This window comes from Hemibagrus wyckioides, linkage group LG01 (genome assembly GCF_019097595.1).
Source record: "Hemibagrus wyckioides isolate EC202008001 linkage group LG01, SWU_Hwy_1.0, whole genome shotgun sequence".
In the NCBI taxonomy this organism is placed as follows: Eukaryota; Metazoa; Chordata; class Actinopteri; order Siluriformes; family Bagridae; genus Hemibagrus; species Hemibagrus wyckioides.
Genome location: NC_080710.1, coordinates 12,626,197 through 12,644,208, shown reverse-complemented (window position 1 = coordinate 12,644,208; position 18,012 = coordinate 12,626,197). Strand labels below are relative to the sequence as shown.

Below are 18,012 nucleotides of genomic sequence, written 5' to 3'. Positions count from 1 at the left end.
CTGTTTTTTTTTCACAATTAAAAAGACAAGAAAAACTTGTGAGTTCCTCAGAGTCCTGCTCCATGTGGCTGTCATCTTCCAGGTGCTGGCTGTTTGGAAATGGAGCTGATGAAGGCACTGACCACAGCATGTTTATGTGCAATCAGTGTGCTCTAGTTATAAGTTTGACTGACACACACTCCAGGTTGATTAGGGCCTTCAACCGCTAAATCTCACTGAGCAGAGGAATGAAGATAAACCAGACGTAACCACAGGATGATTATTCTGCAGTTCACCGTGAATCAGGGCACTGCTTAAACACTTCCTGTCTGGATGTAACCAGTCGTTTACCCGATGGTCATAATTTCCTCCGAGCTCCAATAACAAATACTAATATGCGTGTGATATGGAATAAATTATGCGCATGTTATGGCTGAATTATAAAGAAGAATTTCATGAATGCTGTGATGGGTTGGGGCAGGGTGTCCCTCACCTTGTTCCCTGGGGCTCCTGGGGAAAATTTCCAGGTTCCATGTGGCCCTGTGTAGGATAAGCGCAACAAAAAAAATGGATGGATGGATGGATGGCATGAATGTGAGAGGCAAAATAATGAAAGAAAACAATATGTAAATACGATTTTTGAAGCTGATCTTAGAGACTCCTGGAAAAGTGAAACTGGGAGTTATAAATAACGTTGCTTAAAGGATGTGAGATGCGTCAAAAACCTGTTTAATACCCGGCAAACCGTTGTTCGGTCTGCAGGAGGATTAGAAGTTAGATGTGAAAATAGATTTTTTTCAAAGACAAAGTTTGCATCGAAGGTACTAATTCAGTTCAATTCAATTCAGTTTATTTGTATAGCGCTTTTAACAATGGACATTGTCTCGACGCAGCTTTAAAGAAGTATAGAAACATAGAAGGAAAATGAAATTATAAAGTTTAAATTAAAGTTACTATTTTATCCCTATTTTATTCCTATTTTATCCCTCTTTGAATTTTTAAAATACCTTTAGTGATCATTATCATTAATATGAAAGTCCTTTTTGTCTCCAATGTTGGAATCAGTCTTCATCAAATGTATTACCTGCTCCTAACCTGCTGTTAATTTGCCCACACTTAATTTGCTGCTTTTCCTAAATTGACCTCCAGGCATAGTTAATCACATTGCAGGTGTAAATTTAATCTGTTATTATATTTCCCATCTTTAGCTAGTAATACTCCAAAATATTTAATCGAGGCACAAAAAAACCCCTAAACACGACATTTGCACTAGTTTTATTCATTTAAACCTTAAACTAAATCATTTGCTTCATCACTTGCAGACTTGTTTGCTAGTTTGAGCTTGGTGGTTGGATTACGGCTGCTGATACAGAAACCAGGCTTACTGCTACTCAAGCTTCTCATGACCAACTAAGGAGAAAAGCACAACATAGATCAATTTCTGTCCCGTGTGCATTTCAAGCTTTGTTTCCTCACACACACACACACATATACATGTACACACTCACTGAATTACAAACTGCATACGCACATACACACTAGGAGCTTGAGATTTACAACTGGCCTTATCCTCCAAGAAACAGAACGTCAAAAGGTACACATCCCATCTCACACACTAGCAGAGACCTCACACACTCTCTAGGGAGAATGCTACATGTCATGTTTAGATATGCCTGCTTTACTGCTGGTCTGCTGGAACGGTTTGCGAGTCTGTGGGATCTCGCCTAGTAAAACGAGAAGCCTGAGACCCCAGCGCAGGCCCCCCAGCCAAGCACAACAGACACAGCAGCAGCATCTGAGCCACGGGCTGCAGTGGGGAGGGGGGTGGGGTGAGCCCCAGGTGCTGCTTCCATGTCTCCCTCCACTTTACATCCCTCAGGACTCTCGCTGGGTTCCGGCCAGAAGAGAGCAGAGAGAAGCAGACGTTCATCATGCTGCACTGCCTGTCTGTGAAAAAGATCGGAAGGAATAGAGGCACACTCAGGAAAAATACATAACAACTGTACCATTCTCTTATCAGTGACATATCTTTAAGGTGCTGTAGCTTTGGAACACATCTCAAGAGATTTTTCAACTTCAAATTTATGCTTTTGTAGCTTTAAAATACCATTTTTAAGCACCGTTCTCCTTCACTATCCCACGGCCACTAACGCAGACAGCTGTGGTTTATAAATTCATTAGTTCACGCTTAGATAATTGCTAAACAAACAAATGGTTTTGATTCACAAGTCTGGTGCTGATTTTCACACTAATCAAACTGTTCATAGCGATCCCTCGTGCCCTGTGGATGGAGGTGTTGTCATCTTAGAAAAGACGTCTCGCAACAGGAAAGAAATATTTCTGATCACTCAGAAGATCCACTGAGTTTTCCTTTAATTTGTCACCCATCTCATTTGCACGAATATCATGTGAACGTTCCAGGATTTCCTAGGTATCTGTATTATTTAATGTCAACACATTGAATAGGCAAGTCTCTACAGATTATTTGTATTGTAGAATAACCGAGCTGTTGTCACGGCATCAATGTGATGGATAGTCTTTGATTTATTACCATAAATGTTTGCTGTCATTATAGAGATGTGTTTATGGATTATTGTTTGTGTGTGTTCAGTGTGATTTTCCCTTACTGAGCCCATCCTGTGGCTAACCACCGAGGCTATTGTTGTGATGTAAGTGTGTGGTTGCCAATAAAAAAGAGCAAGTGCATCATTTTTACACTGAGTCCTGATCAAGTATCTTCCTCACTGATGCTGTAGTATATCTAATCCTCACCAATGTACCGCTTGTAATCTATAGGTTTCACTTACATACAACACACACACACACAAACACATACAGAAATACACACGTACGTACAGACACATAATCACGCATACCCTCACACACATAAACACAAGCCATGCACACACTCACACACGTGCGTGCACACACACACACACACACATGGGTTTAATCGTTAATATCCTTCTGCAGGACGTGACTCCTCGCTGTCTGAGTTTGCTCAGTTTTCCCAGACTCATGTGAATGCTCTATAAGCTCATTACAGGTACTGGATCTTCCTTCAGCAGCTGAATCTTCACATGACCAGAGAACCAGGTCAACTCAGTTCAAGCCAATGTGAAATAGTTACAGAGATGAATGAGAAAACTAGTAGTGAGAGCCTGAGGCCTGAGCTGAAGACAAATCTGCATGTGAATCTGCTTCCTACAAAGAGTTCAGATGCTAATGACTCAGCAGTACCATTGTGTATTTGTTTTTACAAGAACCCTAGTCCCTTGTTTTGGCAATGTGTTCAAAGATTTCCTTCAGCTCTCCCTAGGCTTTGAAATAAAACACTGTATCACATGAGAAGGCCTCATATTGCAGAGAGTCTTCCAAACTCATTAGCTCAACACTGTCCCCTTACTGTACTGAAGTGTGTCCTGTGCTGGGAAACTGCACTGCTCTGACTAAAGCTACACTGTGAGGGGAAGTCAGGGCCACGGGAGGATTTGATGGATCGAGAGAATGAGAATAAGAGAAGGACGAGTCCTTGGCATAGCTCTGGCTGTCTCTGACATGGAGCAAGATCCATAAAGCTGCACTTAGTTCATTCAGCTTTCCTCCAGCAGCCTGTTCTCTATCACAGAGTGTCTGCTGGCACGAACCCACACACAGCTACATGCTTAGTGCCAAAATATGCAGTTTGTGCCAATGCCAGTGTGCAGTGTCTCAGGGCTTTGAGGTGGATTTTTTGGATTTTAGACCATAAGCCTATTGAGAAAATTTCTGGTCCAAAAAAAAGCAGTCTTTTTAAGTCGACTATAGTATTGTTTAGATTGTTAACACTTTTCCTAGTTTTTCAGAAAGATTTTCTGGTTTCTTCTCCTTTCTGTGCTCTTTGTGTGTTTGTGTTGTCCTTGAGGTTGTAGAAATTCCACTAGTCCTCTCTTCTCCCAGTGCATAGTGACTCTTAAGTGAAAGGCCAGGCATTGTTTGGTTAGCAGTAGTGCTGGTGATTCTGTTTGACCACTCTGTGTGTGTGTGTGTGTGTGTGTGTAGTGCCTGGCTGTGTTTCTGGCTGCTGGCTGGCTGTCCAACTTCACTACCTGCGACAACATTTTCATCCAGCCTGGGCCCAGTGGACCTGTGTGTGTGTGTGTGTGTAAAGATAAATGTCATTTTTATACAGCCAGCAACTCCTTTGAACTATCTCCTACTCTCTGTTGTTGGATTGAGAGGTGAAGGGTTTTTTTCCCTCATGAAGTTCACCAGACACTGTAGTCTGCTCCAAGAGGGAATCCGCAATGTCCTGCTGTGCTAACAGAATTCGACACCACAAACACATAATAAGCTCATTGGGGATAGTGAGTGCTGGCTACAGTTACCCGCCTACAGCCTTCAGCATCTTTTGTGGCCATACATCCATTTTTTTTAACAGGGTTTTGTCTTTTGAGCCTTTCTTTCCCCAGCTGGTCTTAAGGCGAGATAAAACGTGGCTTATGGTGAATGGAGGCGTGAATTCTCTTGGTATTTCTATGTGGACACTATTATTTCACACGATATTGCTTTCACACCAGGAATCCTAACCTTGCTCTGTTTGGAACTGACATGCTCTTTCCTTGGAGGGATTACCTCACTGAGGCAGCACGTACTCGGCAGGCGTCCTCAGAGCAGCAGGGCAGGGCTTCCCTCCTTGAAGGCCAAGACAGAGACGAAACAGGACCTGCCGGGCCTTTACCCAAACACAGCAGAGCACAGCAAGCCCTCAGCAAACCACAACACACGTGGCCAACGCAGTCGGCTACATCAAGGTTAAAAACACATTCCACACTCTCGTTAGAGCGGTCAACAAAGCGTCCGCCCAAAGAGTTTAAAAAGTCTGGACTTGTTTCCCCTTAAAAGTGTTCTCTCAGGCTTTGCAGCATGCATCTTAGTCATCACTGGTGATTGAACTAGCATTAAAGGGTCCGAAAAGGAAAATGGTTGAGGCGGCCATAAGTTACAAAGCATTTGCTTGCCATGTTTATTGTTCAAAATGATCAATGAGGTTCATTCCAATAGCAAACGTTTACCAGAACTGTGTTCTATTTTTACTATTAGACTTAATTGCGCGCAACTCTTTGCCAAACTGCGAGAGACCCTAAAACAAAAACACTTGTACCATCAGTGCAAATAACACAATCCTTTTCTCTTATCCTTTTGTTTTCCTTCAGCAAGAGTTTCCCTTAATGATCTGTTAACCTCCAAAGCCATTAGCTTCCTGATTTGATTAAAGAGAGCGTGATGATTGAAACCATACATCGGAAGCAGGCTGAGCTGTAATGCTATCTGCAGCATGGCCCATGTGCCGCTTCGGGGCCACTGGAAAAATACGTTAGCCTTTGTTTGCCTATTTTGGAGTGGTGCTGAGGATTTTGTGGCTCTGGATATGTTTGTGTGAGAAGTTGCTGAGGGGAGTGTCTGAGTCTTTGGAGATCACTAGAGCAGCACCTCCAGCTGACTGGGGTCCAGGACCACCTGGCTGACCTACATTCAATCACACACACACACACACACACACACACAGACGTTCTGCCTAGCTCTCATGCACTGTATCCGTTTAACCTTTTGCAGTGTTCAAGAGAATTGTTTGTCTCAGCTGTGAGAGTTGACATATGCTGGTTTCCAGTGAATAATTATGAGCGCAGATGTACAGTATTTCTTTCTCTGCGGCTGCTCTTTGACTTTTACAGACAGACCACATTTTTTTCCACATGCTACTCCTGATCTAAGATGAAATCTCTGGTGTGACAAGATAATAGGTGAGAAAACATGACACACAGTCTGCTCATACATAACCGCTAGTACAGCGCTCCCACAACCCGGCGCTGAATCTTTATCAGACAGGGCGCTGCCTTTTTTCGGGTGATTATTTCCTTCTCTCTCTGTCTCTATCTTAAAATTACTGAGAAACCAGCAAGTGTAAAGTTGTCTGTCCTGAAGAATTTCCCATGGCAGAAAATGTATTGCCCATCACTAAGACTCCTTCCAGTAAATTAATTCATCCATATACAACTATATATAACTATATATATATATCCATATATAACTATAAATTCCACAGCATAAACTATAACTCTAAATGGTTAAAAAGACTGAAAGTTATTCATTAATAAATTAAATAATCATTTAAATAATAATTCATAATCATTGTTTCAGTGCTGTCAGAACTCCTAATCTTCCATGGCGCTGCCTCTTCAAGTGGTTATTTTCCATCACATTTACTAAAAGGTGTGCTCTAAGAGTAAACAGTTTTATCTCATCACAACAAGGAGAAACGCATTACACTTTAGTTTTAAAGATGATTCATAGTTGATCTCACCAGTGTAAATTTGTCTAGCAACATTCCACTGATTACGACTTCCATTTGCAGTTTGTTGATCGAGCTCTCTGTGCCATTTGTCATCGAGCCACATTGGCTTGACGTATAAACCGTGCTGTGTGATGACTTCTAGACAGCGGCAGCTCTGAGAACAAGGCTCCCAGCTCACAACACCAGTGTAAAAGCAAAAGTAAAGGCACCCACAGCAGCACATACACACGCCTTAGACTTACCACAAGACCTCCCAGTGAAGGCAGCGCACCATATGGATGATATATGGAAGCATTTTGCTATGGTTATATATCAGTTTGTCAAGGCGAAATGTGTGAAATGATACAAGCTAGTTCAAATATCCAGAGACCCATGGACCTTCTTAGATTTATTCAGGTAATTGTCAGGTGCAGATGGTTTGGCAAGGGGACGCTGGGTGTTACCCAGTGCCTTTTGTATGCCTCTCTTTGGTTTTCAATGCTTTGTGCAAACACAGAAGTTCTTTAGTTCTTTTCAGTTGTTTCTTCATCTCCGCCCACTTCTCTCATGGCAGGGTTTAACATACAGCTGATATATTCTCCCTTGAAAATAATTCAGTTGGTAAGTCCCATTTTTGAAGTGTCTAGGAAGCTTGTATGTTTGACCTCAAATTTGGTAACTAGAAAGTCTGAACATAAGACAAAGATGAGAACAATGAAAGAAAGCATTCAGATGGAAGCCTGCACCATAGACATTCGGTCTGTTGAGTGGAATAATCCAGGACATGAAATTAAAGTAAATTTATGGAGGCAGGTCATCCGAGTTGAGCATGTTAACGCAGAGTCGTATAGGTAATGACTAATAGTTGCTATGAGCCTTGACTGAGTATGATTTTGACATATGGCAGGTCATTGCAAAAACAGCACGAGTGTCCTCTGTAGTGCCATAACGATTCACCACAGTTCATCCTTCAACGTTTTTTATGGTCATGAGTTATATTTGCTACGCTCGTTGAGCTCTATATGTTTTTGTACAACGGCAAGTGAGAATATTTAAGCGTACAGCCTCAAAAAAACTGCTCATTTTCCATGTTCCCAAAGAGTTCAGTTTTCTAGAGAAGATTAAATCATATATGGGAAATAAAAATGATATAGGGGATATGTAAGCTTAGTGGTAAGCACGTTCGCCTCGCACCTCCAGGGTTGGGGGGTTTGATTTCCGACTCAGCGATGTGTATGTAGGGTTTGTATTTTCTCCCTGTGATTTGAGGGTTTCCTCCAGGTACTCCGGTTTCCTCTCTCAGTTCAAAGACATGTGTTGTAGACTGATTGGGATCTCTAAAAATGTCCAGAGATTGTGAGTGCGATCGTGTTCTGTAATGGGTTGTTACCCTGTCCCTTGGGATAGACTCCAGTGTGGACCTGCAAGCTTGTGTAGTACAGAAGTGGTACAGAAAATGGATGGGTAGATGGATGGATGGATGGATGGATGGATAGCAGTCAGAAATCCACATACACAAAAACATCTCTTATTGCTGATACAACAAAACTATATCCTCTACAGTCTGTTGTCAAAACACTGCTTCCTACTGAGGATTCATCAGGGCTGGGAAGGTCATTTCAGTAGTTGCAGCCGTTTGCTGGCAATGCACATTTTGGCTGTGACTATGCATCATTATACTCTGCTTATTTGAAATGAAATACTTCCAGGCTCTTAAGTCTCTCAAATCAACGGGGTGATAGCTAAAGTAGCATGTCTGATTGGACGCCAGTCAGACGCAGCCTGGGTGGTGATGTGGTGAGAGCGATTAGAATGGGGACTTGCTGATAGACAAATGATGATCTCCTGCTGAATATACATTGTTCAAGCCCAATGCTAATAACATTTTAATTGGACTGTAATTGTAAAAAAAAAAAAAAAAAAAAGACAGTGGAATGAGGAGCCGTATCAAATCACAGTCAGTTGAGACAGGGAAAAAGGACTGGGCTGAGTTTACAGGAAAAGCTCATCAAATATTTAGAACACTCTTAACGTCTACTTACAGAGGATGTCATATATTTATGCTTCTGATGGAACGGTATTTATAATAACCTGTCCAAAATACTTTCTGGAATGTGAAAACATTTTTCTTTTTTTCATATAGAGCACAGGGTACACAGTGGATAAAAAGCTAACTGTGGTAGAGGAGATTGCTTGGTCCATTGCCTTGAAATCCCTCGGAAAAGAAATGTAGCATGCTGAAATGTAGCTCATAGGAGCATGCGCACCAAGCTTGGCTGACCCAGTTCTGAGGAAAATTTGAAATAAAAATGAAACACGTGTGGGAAAGAAGAGAAAATAATACAGAAGAGTGAATCATGCAAGAAGGAACCTAGAGGAAAAAAAAAACACTGTTATTTTGGCTGTGTGTGCTCGGTGAATGGGAGTCTACTGCAGTATTGAGTCTGCATGATCTCTCTTCTGGGGTTTCCGTCATGTTTCGAGTCCGATGAGCGGGTTCATTCCTTTGGCCGGCTGTGGTGAGGGTCTCGTCGTGCATTCCTGCTGCCGTGACTGAGTGATTGCTGTGGTTAGGTAGAGGGAGAGGCCTCTAGACCAGCCTTCCCACAATCCTTTGCCAGCCTTTCCGTTTGGCTCCACAGGACAGCCGCAGCGCTGGTTCACACGGTCTACAGTCGCCCCGTCCGAGGTCTTTGTGCACATTGTAGAGAAATGCAAACATCCGTGCCAAAAGCTGAAGAAGTAGAAGAGCAAGCCGTTTACACAGTGCGAGAGCGAGTGCTGAGTGCCAGGCAGCTTATTAAACACTTACAGACTCTCTAGGAGGGGCAAAAGATGTTTCTCTTTCTTTCTTTTTTTCCTGCATCCGTTTTCGTTCGTGTTCAAGCCAGCGTGTTTTGAGAGTGGATGCCGGCCTGCCATTGCCTCATTACTCTTTCTGTGTAGAGAGCATTTGAGGCAGAAGAAGGGTCTAGTGAGCTTGTTATCACTGTGCCATGTGTAAGATAATGCTCAAAACCTTTTTTTTCTACTCCATTAACCAGAAAAATGTGTATCTACGAAAACCTGAAAAAAAAAAATAATAAAGAGCAAAAAGGAATTTTCCTCTTTTTTGACCAGATGCATGAGAGGTTATCAAGCAAGGTCAGATTTAGATTTGATAGATGCAAAAAAAAAACGGAATGAGGGATTATAGTGGTGTCACAGTTCAATTCTAAGCTTGGGCTCCTGTCTGTGTAGAAATAGCCTTTATTTGTCACATATACATTACAGCACAGTGTATCCCAGCCTTGGAGGTTGGGGTCAGAGTGCAGGGTCAGCCATGCTACAGCAGAGAGGGTTAAGGGCCTTGCTCAAGGGCCCAGCAGTGGCAACTTGATGGTGCTGGGGCTTGAATGCCCGATCTTCCGGTCAATGACCCAGAGTCTTAACCACTTGAGCCATAGTTACCCTGACTTACATGAACTGGTTAATATGAATGGATAGATGAATGAATGAATGAATGAATGAATGAAGACAATGACAAAAGGAGCTGTTCAAACAAAAATTAAACTGTTCAATTGTTAAATGTTCAAACACCTAATTAAAGCAATATTTGTAATTGCTTGTTATTTGTAAATGTTCTTTGCCTTTAAATATGCTTCTGTTCTGGTGGGATCTTGTGAAAAGTTCCTTTAAGTTCTTTTAAATGGTTATATGTCTCCTAGTTAGCTTTTTATCTAAAATGGTCTCTATATGCTTGTTTCTACTAACACACTAATGCATTGAGATACTAAAATTAGGACAAAATGGATATAAAGTATATAGGGTATCTAAGACCTTTGCACAATACAGTGTTTCATAGCAGTATAATATAGTCATTTTAGCATGGAGTTGCCCAGCCAACCTCAAATCCCAATTCCCAGATTGCATGTTGGCTTAGCTGCCGGCTGAGAGAGCGGAGCTCCGTCAGTAGGAGGAGTTGACTTAGCACCGATTACTCAAGCTGTGCTCCCTAATTACCCATCAGTCTCTTCTCACTCACACACATTCCTGCTCTCACCCTACCATACCCCCCTCAGAGAGGGCCACAGGTGCAGCTTCAGTCCCACCACAGTGACATGTCAGACGCTGACGGCTGATGTGAAAAGAGCTGTGTTTGGAGTTAAAGAGGAGTCAAGTGAGATGTACAGTAATGGCTGTTGTCACTGACTGTTTGATGAGATGTGGGTTGAGGGAGGGAGGCTACAGAGAACATACAGGTGTTTCAACGTAGAGCAGACTATATTTCAATTTCTGTCAGTATGTCGTTAGTGCTAACAATCAAAAGGGGTTTTTTATTTATTTAGTGCTCTTTATACATCAGCGTCAGTTTAAATTCTTGGTATTCCTGGCATAGTGGAAATATAATGAAATGAAATACAAATAAAATAAATAACAAATCCTAATTGATTCCACTTACTGGATTGCTTGCAGAAGGTGGAAGGAAACCATAAAACCACAGGAAAACCCATGTGGACATGTTAAGAACATGTGAAACCCTGAGAAACCCGAGCTCAGGTTTAAACCGAGGACCATGGAGCATTGTGGCAGCAATGAAGCAACTTCATTTAATAAATAAACGCAAGCAATACAACAAACAGACCTTAAATGTAAAGTCAAACCAGACAAAAAAAAACATTCATCATGTGCTTTATTTTGTGTTTTATTCCCTTATCATTTAGTCTTCATGTCTAGCCAAAACAAAACAAGACAAAGCGTCTCCCACTCGACTGTGTTCCAGGACTGAAAAATGCTCCAAACTGAATTGCTACTTTAAAAAAACTGGGTTAGCAATGAGCATCTAGCTCTGTGACCTGAGATATACCCATGGGTGCAGTGGAGCATTGACTGAGATGTAGAACTCCGTTAGGGAGGCTTGTGGAGTGTGTGAGTAACGGCTCATTACATTACTCACCTGCCAGGAGTGAGGAGTGGACTTACAGTGGAGCATCGTTCACACGCCGCAGTGTTAATCACTGCTTTACTGTGGTTTGTTTCCACAGCATTATGACACTGTGTGTGTGTGTGTGATACTGTCTGCTCATCTGTCATTGCACTTTGGCAGTTTTGCAATGCTGCGTATGTACATCACGGGTGGAAGACTGTATGGAATGCTGTCGTCAAGGTTTTGAGTAATTAGCCTTGATTGATAAAAGATGAAGAGTCACCCCACAGCCAGTGGTGCACATACACACACACACACACACACACATACACCCTTGCACACAGAGCTGCACCTGGGAATCTTGGCGTGTGTACAGTGCATTCATAACTCCTTGTTCCCCCATGCTGAGGAAAGAAGGACAGTATGGGATGAGGGAAACAGTGAAAGCCACAGCAAGGAGCCTTACATTGGCTTTAACCCTAGTCCTCTGTCTCTCTCTCTCTTTTCCTCTTTCCTTCCTTCCCTTTTCGCTGCATGGGAACCTGGCACCCAGCTCCACAACAGGCCCTGCTCCAGATAAAAGGGATTGTTTCAGGTAAAAACTGAAAGTGGAGTCGTGGCGAGTGCCAGCAGGCGATAAAGGAGCAGTGTGCAGACAGAGCTGGGAGTTTTAGAGCCTTGCTAAATGGGTTTTAGTGTCATTCCTGGGTCAGGAGATATTAATGATTTTTCCAGTTATCCTCAAGGCTACCTCGTCAAAACAGCTATTAATATTTCAGGTAGTTGGATTACTGTTGGGACCGTTTCAGTTCAGTCCTTATCGTTTCAAAACATCTGCTTAGTCTAGGAAACAGCATACATACACACATATATATCGAGCTGCAAAGATGTGTGTAAGCTGTCATATTATTGACCTCACAGCTGAATTCGGGGGCTTGAACTTCATGCTGAAGTCATTCCCTGTCTCTAGGTAGCTATCACTATAGTCTACATAGTCATTCACTAAGCCTTTAGGTATGTTCTTTATCAAGCAGTCGCATTGTGTGAGTTTCATCCAGAGCTCGTCTTTCTTGCAGATGTCCAGCAAAGTGGAAGAACATGCCCACCATAAGCTCATTCTGTCTGAATGCTTGTGATTTTAAGATGATTAAATCATTGGACACAAGCCTCAAATGCCCCTGTAATTTTAAACCAGGGACTAGAGATCAGTACATAGCTCAGATCTAAACATCTTGCATTACTGTGACTATAAATTCAACTATGTCTCATTAGCTATATAGTATACATAATATATAAACTCTATATCTGTGAGGGAGGGGTTTGGTTGGAGGGGGGCAGAGATTTTATTTTCATTCTCCAGACAGAAATTCTTAAGAATGTCATGTGTTGACCTTGATTCGTTCTTTGCCTCCATCAGGTTTTTATTTCGCCCCCTGTCCACGGCTGTCAAACGGAAGCCGTGTGTTTTAGTGGCTCCCTCCTGTGCTCCCTAAGTTCTTGTTATGACCCGCTTTATGTGTCCTGTTACAAATGGCACTCACGTTTTACGCCCCAGTGCTCTGGCCTGCTCAAATATTTTTCCGCCTGTCCGGCTCAGGCTTAAGGAGCAGGGTTTGGTCCAAGTTCTCTGAAGACATATATGTATGTGTGTAGGTTGTAGCATTGCAGACTGCTTCATGAGCCTGTCAGACCGTTGTTTCATGAGTGTGTGTGTGTGTGTGTGTGTGTACTGTGTAAGGGCATGCAGCAGCTGGCTCTAATTCTAATGCCATACTTTGATCTTATTGTAACAAAAATGTATGCACATTCTTTACTTTCCTTGTGTGTGTTGTGAATATGGGTAGAGGATTTGTTCTATAGTTTACACACACATACAATCTTCCTCATTTAATGCTTGAGGTGTGTGCGAGTCAGTCTTTTTCTCTTTCTTTCAGCTCTTGGGCAGATCATGCTCTATGTGGATGGGATGAACGGCCTGATTGGACACAATGAAACAGTTCAGTGGCTCTACACACTGGTTGGATCAAAGGTAAATAGATCGCCTAATTCTATGAAGGTGTATTAACCCTTTATATCTGTTACACTGGACAATGTGTGTGTGGAATTGTACAGTACTCATTTACATTTATGGTATTTGGCATATGCTCTTATTCAGTTTATCTCATTTTATACAACTGAGCAATTGAGGGTTAAGGGTCTTACTCAAGGGCACTAAGCAGGGGCAGCTTGGTGGGCCTGGGATTCAAACTCACAACCTTCAGTAGTTCAACACCTTAACCACTAAAAAGCTACCACATCCCCACATCACGTTACTACTTTTACTCTTTTGCCCAGCTTTTCTGTTTTGAATATTTATATTATATGGCCTAGAATATGAAGACACATGACCATTACACCTGTTTGTGGTTCTACTGCAAACTGTTGCTATAAAGTAAAAGATATCTCTGTATGTACAATTTCCCTTTCTTAAACTAAGCAGCTCAAACCTGTTCCAGCATTACAATGTCCCTGTGCACATAGTGGGCTTCATGAAGACATGGTTTGCTGAGGTTGGAGAGGAAGAGCTTCAACCCCACTGAACCTCTTTGGGATGAGCTGGAAAACTGACAGTGCCTCCTAACCCAATACCTCATTAATGCTCTTGTGACTGAATTAGTAAATCCCCCACAGCCATGCTCTATCATGTAGTTTAAAACCTTCCCAGAAGAGTGGAGCTCATTATAACAGCAAAAGAAGACTAAATCTGGAATGTGGTGGTTAAAATTGTGATTACTGTGATTGATCGGGTGTCCACAAACTTTTGGCCATACAAAGTATCTAGATTACTTTTTCCATCTGTTTTTCTACTAATTAGTTGAATTAGATTATAAGAAAACCAGAATTTTCTATGCTCCTGGTTTTTTTTAACATAACAAATGATTCAGCAAGAAAATGTTTCCTGGAACAGTTTGCATTTGCATTTAGCTGCTGCTCTTTTGCTCGGATCTTTATGCCATGCCCTCTCTTTTACAGTCTTACAGATTATCCTAACATTTGCCAACAGGAGCAAACTGGTTGTCCACTGGGATTCAGAATAAGTCTAGGCTGTGTGTGTGACCATTAAGTGACTAAGCATGAGTAACAGTTCATCAGCCAGAGATGTTTATCCATAATGAGGATATAACACGAACATGTGGAGGGATACATACTGTGTGTACAGACTGCACATTTCTGCTGGAAAATCCAGCTTGGTCAGAGATGCTATAAGCTGTTAGAACATTAAATATAATGAAATAAATATAGCTATTATATAGAAATAATATCTCTTAGAAATCTGAAGAAGCTATCCCAAGGTTTGGAATGAAGCTTGTTATGTACATGAGCAAGGAACAGACCCTGAGCTCTGTCTTCTCTAATAGCAACTAAAACAGTCACTGTGTTAATGAATAATGTTTTAACCGAGCATCTGGATCTCAAAGTAAGCAAGTTTAAGTCACTATGTCACTCTTTAAACTACAGAATATCTGCATTAATTTTTTTGCAATTCTTTAGAAGATGACCCACCAAGTACAGATATTAACTCGGAACTAGGTTATAAATGAAGTACAATTCACATTTTTTTCTTATGTATGATAAATGCAAAAGTTCATGTTGTGCACATAGATTTTGGACTTTACTGTATGTCTCCCTTGTGTAGGAAGGAGGGTTTGAGCATACTTCCACCTCCAATTGCTATCTTTTTTTCATAAGAAGGGCAAAATATGCAGCATGGTTCTAATCAAGATGGAACTGAATTCATATTATTAAACACAGACCCATCTCTCTCTCTCTCTCTCTCTCTCTCTGTGACATATACATGCTTCAGCCTCTCCTTGCATCTCATCTATCTTTCTCACTTTGCTCTTTTTTCTTTGATAGCTCGCTCTTTTGCTCTAGAGAATGCTTGTATATTGTTGTTGGACAGTAGCTTCCCTGTGCGTTTTTTTAATACAGGGGCTCCGAAGCCGACAGCTTTATAAATTATCCCACTGCTCTTTCTTCTGGCTTTCCCATCATCTCACTGACAGTGCTGTTCCTGCACCAGTCATGAAAAAAAAAACACTATGAAAGTCTCTGGAACAGCAATCACATAGAGTCTGTTGTGGGGCATTGAAACAGGAGGCACTCATCTGTTACTCCTGTAGCAGTTCAGTTATCAGGGCCTTCCATGGCAGCTGGGGCAGGAAAGGAATTTTTTTAGGTCAATGGGATTCTGGGCTTTTCAGACTCAAATAAATAAGAAATGATGAAAGATTGGACAGTGTGTCACTCTTCTGCATCAGCATACAGCAGAACTTGTGTGTGTGAATGAGATTACAGTAAGAATATTTCCTCTGTGTGTGTGTGTGTGTGTGTGTGTGTGTAGTTCCGTCTGGTGGTTAAGACTGCTCTGAAGCTCCTGCTAGTGTTTGTGGAATACACAGAAGCCAATGCTGCACTACTCATCCAAGCTGTCAACGCTGTGGACAATAAACGAGGTAACACACACACACACACACACACACACACACACGTACACACACACACACACGTTTGGGCTTACTACACTGTGTTTGAAAGAAAATACTAATTAAAAATGAATGTTTTTGTAAAAGGAAAGGTAAGTAGGTTTCATAGTGAGACTTGTGAACTGTGTGTATTATTAATATTATACAGTAATTTCTGCCAATAATTGTAGAGCTGAATGGTTTCAACACATGCAATCATCAGTGTGTACTTGGCCCTTGCCATGTCTGATGTAAATCTGTCTGCAGGTTGTAAGCCGTGGTCTAACGCCATGGAAATCTTGGATGAGAAGGATGGTGTGGACACTGAGTTGCTGGTCTATGTCATGACCCTCATTAATAAGGTGGGCACGGGAGTTCTGACTGCTCTGAATGAGCTGTGGATAAGACTTACTGTGGAAAACTGAATTCTTGTATTTATCTTAACAGACACTTGCAGGCCTTCCAGACCAGGACTCGTTTTATGATGTGGTGGACTTTCTGGAGGAACAGGGCATCGAACCCATCTCCCAGAGGCACCTCAGCAGAAAGGGCACGGACCTCGACTTGCTGGAACAATTTAACATATACGAGGTTAGCTAAAGATTCCATCTCTGGGATAATTCAGTCCAGGTTTAATAGAAGCAACATGTGGACTTGTCATTCATTCCTTTGCAATCAAAGGACTTTATCAGGCTTTTTTCATTATTTAGATGACACTTCGTCACGAGGATGGTGACGATGAGTCGTCGCCACCACCGGCAGGCCGCAAGGACCGGCGTCGCGCAAGCGTAGGAGGCACACTCGAAAGACGGGGCCTCGAACGCAGACGCAGCCGAAGACATTCTCTGCAGAATGGCAAAGGCCATGCGTCTGCACCCGCCTCCCCTTGTCACAGCCACAACCCCAACTTCCTACCTTTCAACGGCCAACGGATTGAGGATGTCACTGAGAGGTGAGGGAGCCTTGCAGGCATCTAGTGAATTATTCAGTATTTGGTCCATTTATAATTCCTACAACTCTCACTCTCACTCATGGCATAAGAATAGCAAATGAGAACTTTTGTAAAACACACACACACACATAGGGCACAGGAAGAATTGCTGTAAATGCACTAATGTGCTAATAAGAGTTTTAATTACTGAATTCAGCTGTGTGGAACGTCTCTTACAGCTTCTTTCCCTGTCTCCCAAGGCCCTTTACAGGGAGCCTTTAGGAAAGCACAGAAAACGATTCGGCATGTGTTGACTTTATGGAAAGGAAGCACATTTATATTGGGTGTTCCATCACGTCAGCTTTGACAAGAGAGTTAGCAAAATCCGGCTAGAAATCGAGAATTTAATAAGACTCCAAGGAAAAGACAAAGTGCTTCTGCTACTGCAGAGTGACGTTCCAATCAATCACACACACATTAAGGAACTGGTAGGAAACCGTGACAAAATGCAAGCAGGAAGTCTGAAATATGAAGATATGTGCCATGTGTATTTTTCAGCCCTGTATCTCACTGTCAGCTATGTTTAGCACCATAGCTCACTTTTATGGCATTTTTATTGTTGTTGTTTTTTTTTTAATTCTCCACTAATATCCACTATGCATTAAGTGCAATGGCAGGCTAAAAATCCAGAGTTATCCCCTATACCATGTACGATGGTGCTATATCAGATTGTAAGAGTAATACGAAGCTCTCAGTGAGTCACACAGGAGCCACATTCTCTCCAGATTGTTATCATGTAAGGCAGCTGTGGATCTTGGGTATGGGGTATGTGGGAAATGGTCGAAAAGTACCAGCTGGTAATATTGCAACTTGTGATGAACATTGTTTAAAAAAATGATCTCCAGACCTCCGCTGCCTGCCACTCGAGAGAGCAAAGTAGGAGTCTACACACCTGTTATTTTTTATTTTATTATTTGTTTATAATATTCCCATCTCTTTATCTCATTCTTTTGTCTTTTCACCATTTCCTTATTTCCCCCTTAACCTTTGTCAAACAGCCCACACCAATTCATAACTGATCATTGATGGCAGGCTGCATTGTGAAGAATGGAGCTTTTTTTCTATCCAGGACTGGTTGCGGATAGTTGAATTCATCTTAGTTAGACATCCGATCCTGAGGTCTGTTATTTGGCCAACCACAGGAAATTGGACGGACCTTTGAAGTGCTATGTTTTCCATATTAGTAATAAATAGCAGCCCACTGTGAAAGAAAGCGAACCTTACCGCAGTACGCTCCAGGACTCTTTCCTGAGCAGCGCTCCACTCTGTCAATGGCTCTGTAATGAGGGTAAAGCAACAGTAGGTGAGGTTTGGTTAG

General features: G+C 42.0%; 1 protein-coding gene across 7 annotated transcripts in view; it reads left to right on the top strand.

Annotated features, from left to right (window-relative positions):
* Nucleotides 1–18,012, top strand: part of fhod3b (formin homology 2 domain containing 3b) — a 120,561-nt gene that overhangs the window by 78,063 nt on the left and 24,486 nt on the right. For all 7 annotated transcript variants that reach the window (XM_058386987.1, XM_058387002.1, XM_058386980.1 and 4 more), the window contains exons 6-10: nt 13,133–13,227; nt 15,583–15,694; nt 15,971–16,065; nt 16,151–16,294; nt 16,414–16,655. In XM_058386987.1, the coding sequence (XP_058242970.1) occupies nt 13,133–13,227; nt 15,583–15,694; nt 15,971–16,065; nt 16,151–16,294; nt 16,414–16,655 (688 nt within the window). The remainder of the gene's footprint in view (nt 1–13,132; nt 13,228–15,582; nt 15,695–15,970; nt 16,066–16,150; nt 16,295–16,413; nt 16,656–18,012) is intronic.